General features: G+C 39.5%; 1 protein-coding gene across 2 annotated transcripts in view; it reads left to right on the top strand.

The window, feature by feature from the left end:
• Positions 1–13,548, top strand: part of SEMA3A (semaphorin 3A) — a 217,395-nt gene extending 203,847 nt beyond the window's left edge. For both annotated transcript variants that reach the window (XM_050936850.1, XM_050936851.1), the window contains 2 exons: positions 3,141–3,283; positions 9,097–13,548. In XM_050936850.1, coding sequence (XP_050792807.1) covers positions 3,141–3,283; positions 9,097–9,552 — 599 coding nt within the window. In that variant the 3' untranslated portion in view covers positions 9,553–13,548. The remainder of the gene's footprint in view (positions 1–3,140; positions 3,284–9,096) is intronic.
• Positions 13,549–14,034: the final 486 nt, after the last annotated feature.

Below are 14,034 nucleotides of genomic sequence, written 5' to 3'. Positions count from 1 at the left end.
GTTCTTCTGCATGGCAGTTGCATGCTTTGGTGGTCCTTCCACCCAGTCGCACCTCTAGGAATTCCTGTGCATTCACTACTGGTTCATTCTCCCTCCTTGTGCCAGGGAACTGCACAAAGAGATACATGTTTGTGTGTGTTAAAAAGGACAGTCTTTTACCCTTTTTCAAAGACAGTACAGAGCAACTTTCACCAAGAGGCCTCTGAGGCCTGGTCTACACTGGGGGAGGGGGAATAAAAATAAATTACGCAAGTTCAGCTACGTTATTCATGTAGCTGAAGTCGACGTATTTAGATCTGCTTACCGCAGTGTCTTCACTGCAGTAAGTTGACAGCTGACTCTTTCCCGTTGACTCCGCCTGCACCTCTCACCCCAGTGGAGTACCGGAGTCGACGGGAGATAACTTGGTGGTCAATTTATCATGTCTAGACTAGACGCGATAAATTGACCCCCGCTGAATTGATCGCTGCTTGTCGATCTAGTGGGTAGTGTAGACAAGCCCTTAGTGTTTTAGGCATTTGAATGTGCGTAGAGCAGGATACAAATAGCTTATGCACCAACCTTATCTTTTGGGTGTATAGAGAAATTGATTTCAGAGTCACAATAGAACATGAGCACTGTAAGCGAAATATTGAAAAATGCCAAACACCCACAAAAAACATTTTCATTAAAAGGAGTTGTTAATGCTCAATGTAACCAGTCACTCTTGGTCAAATATTAAGGTATGAATCCAGATTCACAGTTCTAAACGCATGAACCTTTCTGCTTGAGCTAAAGGACAAGTCCCGCAATGGTATCTGTAGTGGATTCATTAATCTCTTTTTTATTATTATTTGCCATTAAATGGGCACAAAGATCTGCATTTTCCTCATACTAGTTGCAGGGGCTCACAGCACCTCATGGAATATCATTATGTAGAGAAGCATCAGTATACAGAAAAGTCTCCTTTGTGTAAGTAGTTTCCCATTCTAAGCACTTCTGTTATGTCAGAGGTAATGTATTTAAAGGCAATTTATCAGGATAGTAAATCGATCCTGTCATTAGAGTCACCCTGGGATTTGCGACATTCTGACAGGATTTGGCTTTGAATTTCATGGCCAACTTCATGACTTCCAAAGCCTTCCAATTCTTTTAACTGCTCCTCTGACCTTTCCAGCCTTTAATTTTTTCTTCCCAGCTTCTCTCCAGGCTTTTCCATCACTTCTAGGCCTCCATCCTGCTTTCTTGGCTACTCCACCATTTCACCCACCTTCTTGTATTCAGTCTATCCCAGTACTACTTGACTACTCATTCCTCCCCTTTCTTGACATACTTCTCCCAGATTCAACCCAATGCTCTGCAACAGTGTTTTTGGCTGTCTTTGATTTTTCCAGTCCTTCCTTTTCTTTGCTTTCTCACATCGTGATCCCCCACCACTCCAGCCCAAAGCCTATCTGACAGTCTCCATAATGCTGCAGTTTCCAGATGAAGCCAAAAAGTTGCTTCACTCACTCGTGTATTTACATAGCATCCCATTTGCTTGCTCTAAAAGTTCACAATCCAGCAGAGAAAAGCAAAGCAATACACTTTTTAGCTGTTTAGTGTTTATAGACCATTTGATGTTTCATTATGAAGAGTTAGGTAGACATCAATTCCTCTCCTACCCCACTTGGATTTTGAGGGCTGAATGTCATTAAGGAAAAACATATGATTACTGTTATCAACATAAGCCCCCCCGACCATGGTTTTCTTTCTTCCCTTTGGCTCAGCAGTTCCTCAAACAAACTGTGTTTGCTAAATAAAACAGCCAACATGATAAAGATATTGTGAAATCAAACAACCCTTGACATAGGATTGCTCTGCAGAGGTTTTTAATTATACATTCTTCCCTGGTTAAAAAAAAAATCAGATTCTGTAAAGATTTGCTATACTAAGGATCAAAAGGGTAATATGGAAACCACCACAAACAATGGCAAAAAAGACAGGAAACCCCATGAGATCAACGGTGTTAAATAGCTTATCAATCCCTTTCTCCCCATATATTCTCCATTATGATTGTACTATTGCCGTTTTAAAGAGCTAAGGTGGCGCATTGAAATATGATGCCTTACTGCCTCTGTGGTATTGGAGGAGAATCAAATGCTATATAAGTCCTATAGCAATGTAATATTTCCAGCAAGTTGGTGGATATCACGGAGTATTATTGTTACAGAAGGAAGTAATTTATTTAACTTTTCTCTTTCTCTCCCCCTTTTCTATAATGTCTGTTTTATTCATCTCATTACATTTCCATAAATTATACCACCAGAGGAAATGATTAACTGAAGATTGTTTCCTCAAAAACATTATTCCTGGTCATTAACAGCTGCAACAAACTGCAATGCTATATAATCTAAACACATTATTAGTACTTGTAAAAAGTCTCATGTTTTATTACTTTGCTCCAAAGAATTGTGATCATAAAGCCCAAGAGGCATCATTATATACATTCTAAAACTACACCCCAAATGTTCTCATCACATAAGTTTTGTCATAAAAAATGCTTGTCGTGACCTAGATGTTTTTTCTTAATGTCTGAAAACTAGGGTTGTGCAAAATATTCACAGTGAAATTTCTTAACTTCAAATGCTGAGGTTTTTACACTTGGCTCAACTAAAAAATAAATAAATAAAATGCAGTGATATTTTCCAAACTGATATTGATTTAGGGTGCCTACTTGAGACACCATAAGGGGACTTGATTTTCAGAGTGCAAGTGCTGTTTGCTGTACGTTTAACACCCAGTTCTAATTCAGTCATAGCATCTGATTCTCCGCTGTCTGGGGAACTTGTATAGTCATTTACACCATGCAAAGTGGGCACAAAATGTTGGCATCCTTATACACCATAGATTATGTTGCAGTTCAGAGCTATAGCTCTTAATACAAACCCAACAAGCTTTCTTATTCCAGACATAAGTGTAAATATCTGTGAAAGATGCTCAGTTGTGGAGGATCAGGTTAATTGTTGCCACCTATACCAATCTACTAATCTGGAATACCTTTCCAAGATGGAGCAGTGAAATTATTTACCAAAAGAGCAAATAAATATGGCAATTGGGATTTTCTTTGCTGACCATTTTCTTTTGCATTGGCTTTTATTCCATCTTTTCTTGCCTTATAGATAACCCAAGTGGGCAGAGCCTGGAAGAAAAGATTATCTATGGAGTAGAGAACAGCAGCACTTTCTTGGAGTGCAGTCCAAAATCTCAGCGTGCTCGAGTTTACTGGCAATTCCAGAAGCAAAATGAGGACCGAAAAGAAGAGGTATGGTAGCATGAACTCAAATACATGTGTCACCATGCCCCAGTAAGTCACAGCTGCAAATACCAGACTCAGGTCAAATTGCTGAGAAATAGGGCAGACTCACCCCCAAACTGGTGGTTATTCTATCATGAGCTTATACTAAGTCAGTAACAAAAGTAAACTTCTATCTCGCCACACTGGTTAAAAAGAAGTAAAAAATGCCATCTCCTTAGGCATTCCAGAATGTGTCTCATCACCCAGACACTGGATTCTGTGATGAGTAGTTTCTGAAAACCAATTTCATCACATAGAGATCAGCCACATAGCCAGGTCAATAACTCAGATCTTACCCAATAATCATGCTATTGCCAGTCCTTTAATACTTAATATCTAAAGGTTTTATTATAAAAGAAAACAAAGAGGGGAGCGTTAAAATGGTCAAAGAAATCATATACACACAATCATTGCAAAGTTCTTGGATCAGGTTGGCTTGTGCGGTCTCTGGTCCTCAGTCCATAGTCAATATGCTCCTTTTAGTGTAAATCCATAGGCCAGAGATCAGAGCAGGAAAGAGGCAAAATAGAGATGCTTCCAGATCCTTTATACCTTCTCCCATGTGGGCGAGGTGCTCTCAGTCTTGGTTTGTGGAAAATAACAGGCACAAAATGGAATCCAGGTTCACATGAGCAAGTCACGTGTCCTTACATGGCTTGATGACTCTTTGGACCAGCCATAATATTCTGGTTAAAGTGTCCACTGGAAAGCTCATCGAGTGGGGCCAAGCTTCTTCTATGAGAGAGTTAAGTGTTCTTTAATGGGACATCAACTTGAATGGTCCATTCACAATGTGCTAGCTAGATTGGATGTAAACTTCCTTATGGGTGTTACGCCAAGAGCAAACACTTTTGAAATACAGGTATATAGTCAATATTCATAACTTCAGATACAGTGATGTTACATGGATTTAAACGGGATAATCATATTAGATAAATTTGATAGATTGTAACTTGTCCATTAATAACTTACATGACATACTTTGTAGCAGATTTCTTGCAATTGTCAAATAGTGGCAATATTAATGATATAAATGGTCGTGTTTCAATCATACAGCATCACAGCATGCAATATAGAATCATAGAAATATACGGCTGGAAGGGACCTTGAGAGGTCATCTAGTCCAGCTCCCTGCATCAAGTATATTTAGACCATCCCTGATATATGGCTGTCTAACTGGCTCTTAAAAATCTCTGGTGATGGGGACTCCACAACTTTCATTAGAAGCTTATTCCAGTGCTTAACTATCCTTAAAGTTAGACATTTATTTTGTAATATCTAACCTAAATCTCCCTTGCTGCAGTTTAAGCTGATTACTTCTTGTAGTACCTTAGGTAGATATCAAGAACAATTGATCACCATCTCCTTTATAACAGCCCTTACCATATTTGAAGACTGTTATCAGGTTCCCCTCATCTTCTTTTCTGAAGACTAAACATGCCTGGGTTTTTTAACCCTTTCCTCATAGCAGGGCCAGCTTTAGGCTGATTCCCCTGAATTGGGCCCCACGCCTTAGGTGCCTTTTAAACTTTTTTTAATCACCCAGCGGCAGTCCGGGTCTTCGGCGGCACTTCAGCGGCGAGGGGTCCTTTACTTGCTCCAGGTCTTCGGAGGATTTTGGTGGCAGGGTGTCCTTCAGTGCCACGGAAGATCCAGAACGAGTGAAGGACCCCCCACCACCGAAGTGCCGCCGAAGACCCAGACAGCTGCCGGGTATTCGAATCGGGCCCTGCAGTTCCTAAAGCTAGCCCTCCCTCATAGGCCAGGTTTTCTAAACCTTTATCATTTTTGTTGCTCTCCTGTGGATTCTCTCAATTTGTCCTCATCTTTCTTAAAGTGTGGCACTCAGAACTGGACACAGTACTCTAGTTGAGGACTCACCAATGCCTACTAGAGCAGGACAGTTACCTACTGTGTCTCAAATATGACACTTTGCTTAATACATCCCAAAATGATATTTGCATTTTTTGCCACAACTTCACACTTCAGACTCATTCAGTTTGTGATCCACTGTAACCCCCAGATTCTTTTAATCGGTACTACTGCCTAGACAGTTAGTCTCCATTTGGTAGTTTTACGTTTAATTTTTTCTTGCAAAGTGTAGAACTTTGCACTTGTCATTATTGAATTTCATCTTGTTAATTTTAGACCAATTATCCAATTTGTCAAAGTTGTTTTGAACTCCAGTGTTGCCCTCCAAAGTGCTTGCAACCCCTTCCAGCTTGTTCTCGTCATTTGCAATTTTTATAATCCTGCTCTCCAATCTATTATCCGTGTCATTAAAGAAAATATTGATTAGTATCAGATCCAGGACAGATCCCTCTGGGATTCCAGATATGCAATCGCAATTTGACAGTGAACCACTGATAACTAACCTTTGAGTATGGTCTTTTAAGCAGTTTTTCTACCAACATTTTAGTAATTTTATCTAGACCACATTTCACTACTTTGCTTATGAGAATATTCCGTGGGACTGTGTCAAAAGCCATACTAAAAAAAAACCCACAATAAGATATATCACGTTTATAGCTTGCCCTCTATCTACTAAGCCAGTAACCCTGTCATAGGAGGGAAACAGCTTGGGTTTGGCATGATTTGTTCTTGACAAATCCATGTTGGCTATTACTTCTAACTCTATTATCCTGTAGGTGCTTGCAACCTGATTATTTAATCATTTGTTCCAGAATCTTTCAAGGCATCAGAGTAGGGTTGATAATTCCCTGTGTCCTTTTTGTTTCCCTTTTTAAAGCTAGATACTATGTTTGCCCTTCTCCAGGCCTCTGAAACCTCACCTGTCCTCCATGAGTTATTGAAGATAACAATCCACCTGAATTCCAGCCCTTTACCTAAACAAGACCAGCCTTTGTTTTAATTTGCAAATGGAGCCTTGCCTCTTTCCCTGTCTCTCAGCCCACTCTAACAAAATATCTCATCTCTTCTATTACCCCAGGCTATCCTCATTCCATGAATCCTCAAAAGATTGTTCTGGCTTCTCAACAGGAAACCTTCACAGTCTCTTCCCTCCCACCACATAGCTTACCCTAAATGACCAAAGTGCCCTCCCAGATCCCTCCTCCTGCAGTCCTTACTGCAGACACTGCCAGCTCAAGATGGGGCTGAACAGACATCCTGGCTTTGAACCCTCTTGAGCCTTGGAAGAGCTCAGATCAGGAGATGAACTTTGTCTCTTTGTTTCCCCTTCAGAGACACCCCCTCTTGAAGGCATCAGTACCTTTCAAGATATTGCAGATTCCTAACACTCACTGCTTGTGCATTCACCACACTGTCAGTTTTTCCAGTCAGATTCGTTCCTGAGAGGGTGGCAATATTAATGATTTGTCGCTGTTGACAAACACTGATTTTTTTTTTTGCATACTAATGGTAACGCATCTCAGATCTACTTAAACTCTACTGTTTGTGTACAAGTCTGTGCTATGGTTCTTAATGAAAAAACATTATGAAGAAGAAGGCAAGCACAAAGCATGTTCACACCTAAACCCCACTTATACCATCCAATAAGTCTTCATTGGTAATAAGATTGTGAAGCGGTCTGGTACTTGCCCTCTCCACAGGGGTGAATTTCACCAAGACTTCATTGTGTTCCTCTAAATACAGAGTCCCCATAGAGTATCTGACTGGATCAGCATTCAGGCAACCCAATAGGAACATTATCAGACTTGTTGGATCTTGTGAGGCTCTTTAGAAGTAGGTAAGATGGAGAGTCAGGAAGAGGGACCAGAAGCCTGTTAGTGGACTAGGAAAGCATAATGTTAGCTAGGAAAGCATAATGTTTTTTCATTAAGAACCATAGCACAGACTTGTACACAAACAGTAGAGTTTAAGTAGATCAGAGATGCGTTACCATTAGTATGCAAAAAAAAATATCAGTGTTTGTCAACAGCGATAGTAATCATTATGCAATAAATTCATATTGTGGATGTACAGGCACAGACCTGCTCATGTTCCATCGGCAGAACAACCAAATAGCTAAATGTTACCCAGTCCTGCCATCATTTTGTGTGCTGAACTGTTATTGAGAGCAATGGGAGTTTTGAGGGAAAACCGAGTCCATAAAAATAAAGAAACAGTGCTAGATATTATTCTATATTGTCACTGTTATTAAAAGGTTGGGTTTTTTTTACCAGAGTGGATAGAACTTTGGAAACTCTTCCAACTGCACTTTGGATCTAATTCCAAAGCTACCTCCTGAAGTTATCTTCCCCAAGCTGCTTCCTTAACTTTTCCAAAATTCCAATTGCCTTCCTAGATGCTCTCAAACATGTCTCCTCTTTGCTCACTTGACTACACTTGACTAACATTTCACCAGAAGGCTGGGTTCAAACTGTATCTATTCCAACCATCTTAACATTTGGTGGGCTTCTCTTTGGCGCTCATAAATTAATACATAATAGAAATGATTAGACAAAACAGGTCATGAATCCAAACTACATAACAGTAATTGTGAAGCTTTCTGAATAATAATAATTAATAATAATAAACAATGCATTGCCATTAGTTTAGACCTCCATAACACATACTATCCACGAATCTCAAAACAGTTGCCTTTATGGAGACCACTACATTGGCAGTTTGCTTTTTCACAAAAACTATGGTGCTCAATATATCATTTTTCACACCTAAAGAAATGTCCACAGAGGCAAAGAGTTGACTAACCCTTCCTACACAACACTGACATTTTTAAAGTGAGTTTTTTCTCCTTCTGTAGTTACCTACATTACATTGTTTCATATACAGTATATAGTACGCCCAGGTGCTCAAGGGGATTAGTAGAAACACAGACATCCTCTTAGACAGTCAGATCATATCATCACATCATTTTTAAGGGAATAACCTTTACCCTGCTGACTAGACAGCTCTGACTGAAGCTGGAGAACAAAAATAATGTCTTCCAGTGCATTTTTTTGAAGAATGAAAATTATAGGCAACTTAGAACCTGAGTCAAACAAGGAAGCCAAGGACTATACATTTTCAAACTGCATGCTGACTATCTGGTCACATTAGAAGCTTTATATTGTTTGCTTTGCTTTGTTTGCTTAGCTGGTTAAGTATTTAATTCTTTAGTATCCAATTTTAGTGGATGACACAATGGGTGTGATACACTTTCTCTAACAACTGCATGGGCACATGTACATGTGCTTGCACGCGCACATACACACACATGCACAAATTGTATACCTATCGAATCATTTGCACAAATGTGAGTTTTTGCAAGCCTGCTTATTGTACTTTGTAATTTTAAGCTTCATATCTAGTTCTTTTCTCATACCTTCCTCTCTTCTAGCAGCACACTTCCCTCTGCCTGAGGGCTTTGTACTAGGGAGCACCAGGGTGGGGGCTAAAGGGTCAGATTTCACCTTCCCAACCTGGAGGAATGGCATAGAGCAGAGACCATGGTTCACCTGGTCCATGGTGGCTAGTATCATCCATGGTAGGTCTGTTGATTCTGCACAGTTTGCATCTCCCATAGCCTGCTCACAAACCCCACTAACAGAGGTTCCACTGCACACAGAGCTTCGCAGCACACAGGATTGTGGAATAAACTTTCTTCCTCCCTGGCTTCCTGAGCAGCAGATCTATAGTGTTTCCATGTGTTTGGGGAACCTTTCACAGCTAAAGAGGGACCAGGTGCTCGTTCCCTGTAATATGCTTTTTTATGCCAAATTTTACTGTAATATGCCAGGGAACTAGGGATGGTTAGGGAATAGTTCTGAACATTTATAAGAGATAATTGTTGAAATGTTTCCTTTTCTCCAACATAGATAAAAGTGGATGATCATTTCATCAGGACAGAACAAGGCCTTCTGCTACGGACCCTTCAGCGGAAAGACTCCGGCATTTACTTTTGTCATGCCGTGGAGCATGGCTTCTTGCAAACCCTGCTCAAAGTGACTCTGGAAGTAATTGATACTGAACACCTGGAAGAGCTGCTTCATAAAGAAGACGATGGTGATGGCTCCAAGGTCAAAGAGATTTCCAACAGCATGACCCCTAGTCAGAAAGTCTGGTATAGAGACTTCATGCAGTTAATCAACCACCCCAACCTCAATACAATGGATGAGTTCTGCGAACAGGTTTGGAAAAGGGACCGCAAACAACGTCGGCAAAGACCCGCCAACGCCCAGGTGAATACTAATAAGTGGAAGCACCTACAAGAAAATAAGAAAGGTAGGAATAGGAGGACCCACGAATTTGAGAGGGCACCACGGAGTGTCTGAGCTGCATTACCTCTAGGAACCTCATCCAAGTAAAAACTTGTATAGACAGATAACTGGAAAAAAAATGCAATATACATGAACTTTTTCATGGCATTATGTGGATGTTTACAAGGGTGGGAAGTTCAAACAATTTCCACCAGATTTAAATAAAATCAATTTCTAACTTTCCTAGCAGACCTTCCCCCACCAATCCCCAGACAGAGTTTCAAGGATGAAAACTCACCCTGGACCTAGCTTATTGCTCAACGAGTTCTGCAAAGAATTCATCAGAAAGGTTTTGCTTTCTCCTTTGCTCAAGATAGAAAAGTGTCATATTTCATGCTGCCATTTAAAAAGAAAATAAAAGAAAACCCACCTTTCATCAGCTGCGCTACCTTTCCTGAACTTAACTGAAAAAACTGCATGGACTAGCTAAGCTGATCACCATCCCAACATTTAGATGGATGCAAGGCTTTTTTTTATTTTATGGCCTACCAGGTCTCTTGCTTATATGTACTGGAAAGGTAAAAACAATACTGAATGAGATGGTCTGTGGAAATCTGAACAGCACGAACCAGCCAGCATCCAGAGGGAAAAAAAGAAAAAAAAGAGTGGAGTACACTGGCCTACTACTGATGACTTCTTTCATCTTTGATTTAAAGATGTATTTTATTAAAACTATAATTTAAATGTACCATGACGAATATGCAGTAAACGTTAGCTCTTTTCTAAAATAGAATAGGCTTTTTGTCTTAGAAATATTGTACTTTCTAATTATTGGTTTAAAGGGAAGAAAAACCAACAGCCAATGACAAGCTGCTTTATTCTCTTGTTTGGAAATTCTTTCACGGCAGTAACACTGCAGCTAACCCTCTTGCCTCTCCCCTGACATTCTTTTTGACAAGTAACTTCTATGCTATTTAACATGAAAGTCTCTGTATAGCATGGAAGTTTTTGGATTCTCTCTCCCCAAAAATATAGTACACCGGACCCACACTAGAATGCGGGATTTGGGATCCATGCATGGTACCGCATTAATGCAGGGACAGCGTTATAGAGGGGACTATGTTAACATTAATTGCAATTAAAGTAATTAAATTTGGGATCCATGGCTGCAACCATGTTATATGCAAATTCGCGCTATATAGACACATGTTCTAGTGAGGTCCGTGTACATGAAAAAATTCGGCTTGAATAATATCTTGATACGAATAGATTGAACCAATGAAGAGAAAATCATCTAAATACTGTAGCTCATACACGGCCATTAATCCATGAGCAAAACTCCTGTTCAGTTCAGAAGGACCTTTACTCACAACTAAGTGGTAGGATATTGTCCAAAACTGATTCTTAGGCCCTCTCTGCATGGGGCCCTAGGGGTCCATTTCACCTGTGGGTTGAGTCCCCTGCTGTTGTAAATTGGCATATTGAAGTATATGAGGTTACAGCAGTGGAGAATTTGGACCAGTATCTATTCAATGGGGCTGCAGGATAAAGTCAGATACAGTGTAATTGTACTATAAGTATCTCCATTTTAAGGATCTATGAATAATGGTTTTGGTTCACCTCAGTATAGATATGTCCCAGTTTTGTTGAAGTCCATTATCAGCTGTCCTCTCTCTCTTATTTCACCCCACTATGGTCTGTAAACTCCTCATGGCATATAGAATCATAGAATATTATGGTTGGAGGGGACCACAGGAGGTCATCTAGTCCAACCCCCTGCTCAAAGCAGGACCAATCCCCAGACAGATTTTTGCCCCTGATCCCTAAATGGCCCCCTCAAGGATTAAACTGCACAACCCTGGATTTAGCAAGCCAATCCTCAAACCACTGAGCTATCCCTCCCCTCCCCATAACTTTGATTCATGTCGGTGAGGAGATTACTAGAGGCCATGTGATATCCTTGGTTTGCTATAAGAGCTTTATAAAAGAGTTCCCCTTATTCTGAGGTTAATAACCAGCCTCTTTTACTGTTACTCACTGCTGCATTTATGATTCACAATATTATCTGCATTCACGCATACAGTGCAACACAACCTGCTGTGGCACAGCCTCTCTCACAGTGTGATCCAAGTCTCTTTACCACTCAGTAAAAAACAAAACAAAAAAACGTAATTCTTCTTCCTAATTAGTGAAGTATAGTTTCTAACATGTATAGCAATGAGGTTTTCATTAAGGGCCAGATCCTAAAAGCCTTCTGTGTGGAACTTGAATCAGTTTCAGAGACGTTGTGAACATGGAGGGCTCATTGGAGCTAAATGTACTAAAGCATCCAAATTTGCTACTATTTAACTATTTAAATCCCAGATTCAGCAAAGAACTGATGTGTTAAACTTGAAAGTATGCACTTAAATCCTTCTCTTTTAAGCATAGCACTGAAGTATATGCTTAACTTGACTTCTATGGGACTTAAGCATGCTTAAAATTAAGCAACATGTGCAAATGCTGTGCTGAATATGATGAACTTAAGCAGGTGTTTAAGCATGTACTTACAAGCTCTCTTGTATCAGGACCCTACATGAGCATTAATTTCTCAGCTAAGTGTTTGAAATTCATCACAGCCTACCAGCTGAAGTATTTTGTTGTACTTATAGATCATTGTTCAGCCTATTAAGGCTACTTTGTATCACCAAGTCATTAAAATTATTTTAAACATTTTCCCCTTTAGCAAAGAGGACTTCCAAAGGAGGAAAAAACTCTGACTTAAATAGGCCCCAAATTATCCAATCTGCTGCTTTGTATGTTTAATGGTTACTGTCACTTATTATTTTCCCCTCAACTGTGTTCCCTTTTATAGCAGCCTATTGAAAAGAAGATTCATTAGAGACTACATTTGAAAACTGGCATTCCTTCACAGAAAAAAAAATCTCTGTAAAACATCATTCATTCTGTAAGAGCAAAATTACAGCAGCCATGCGGTTTTGCCATATGATAAATGTTTTACTATACAAATAAAAGGGTCAGCCCCTGCAGATTTCAGCTTACACATACACTCCTGACATAATCAGTCCGCTTAAGTCTGTGCATCTACTCGCATAAGGAAAGGCTGAAACGATCAGACCCAAAGATGAAACAGTTGATTTTCAGTTGATGTTAACCAGAGTGCCCACAAACAGGAATTTGTCTGAGTTACAACAGCATCTGATACTATTTGAAATTAACTGATTTCAAAGACCATAGGCTGTGACAAATTTGTGCTTAGAAGGATGACCTACAATTTCGGTATAGCTCACACATCCTGTTTATATTTTTTCTTAATATGTCACAATGTTGCAAATAAAAGGAAACCATCACTTCAAATCACCAACAAAAACATCTCTAAACCTCCAGTTCAAAGCTTTAGGTGAACCAAGTAGAAGGTTATATTTAAGGTGGAGAGAAATAAAGGATTTTGTTTATAACCAGGAAACACCACTGAAATATGTTTAAAAATAGAAATTTGCAAGATTTTTTTTTTTGAATATCATCTTACTAAACTACCCTTGGCATTTGCATGGACTGCTGCAGATGGGAGTTCAATAGCCCATAATGACTGTATGGTTAGGTTAAACTACAGTATCAAGCTAAGAAACTGCATATTTGCAGAACAGAGTTAACCTTTGATGGCCCAAATGAAGTCACTATGTAAAAAAAAATTAAAATGCATGTGAATGCGCATTTATGGATCCTTTTATATGTATTATTTAGTGAATATCAATGGTATGTGTTTAATAGTTCAGTTTTTGCTTCCTACACATTAGCCAAGAGAGATGTAAATATTTTTGACTAGGGTAAGGAGGTACAGTATAAAGTACTGCTATCTAGAGGTACTCCATTTCAATATGTTCAACACAAGACTAAAATGCAAGGTTTTGTCACACAGTTTATAGGGTGGTTTATTTGCTATTTCGGTGCCAAAGTTATGTGCCACTTCGTAAGCACATTCCTCACTGGGTAGTAAATAATTCTACTTCCGTATTTATCACTGCAATTCAGACGGGAACTAGAAAACTGGAGAGAAAAATGTAATGAAACTGCTGCTGTAAATTATTTCTTTTAGCATGTATTCAGTTGTTAAATAAACATTTCTTCAAAAGAGTTGACATTGGCTGTCTTTACTGTTTACATGATATGTTCCTTGTAAACTTCACGGAGGTATGGAATGAATTATTGGCAGCAGAATGCTATCATATTATATTAACTCTGTTTTCCAGGCTAGAACCATTTTTTGTTTTTAAGGTGTATATTGATTCTGCTTAGAGGTCTAGTAATGATGAAACAAGAGCCAAGAACTCTTAGCCTCATTCTGTCTCCCTCTGCTGGCTTAGAGAAGTTTTGCAGTAGGGCTTACAGGTACTAACCAGGATCATGTTCCCATTGTACTAAACACTGCACAAACATAGTAAGAGACCTGAACTATTCTGAAGATCTTACAGTCTGAAGTCTGGTCTACACTAGACAATTCGGTCAGTTGAACTACATTGGTCAGAGGTGCAAAAAATCCACACCCCAGAGTGATGT

The sequence above is a fragment of the Gopherus flavomarginatus genome, chromosome 1 (genome assembly GCF_025201925.1).
Source record: "Gopherus flavomarginatus isolate rGopFla2 chromosome 1, rGopFla2.mat.asm, whole genome shotgun sequence".
NCBI classification, from domain to species: Eukaryota; Metazoa; Chordata; order Testudines; family Testudinidae; genus Gopherus; species Gopherus flavomarginatus.
This window is presented reverse-complemented; position numbering and strand designations above follow the sequence as displayed.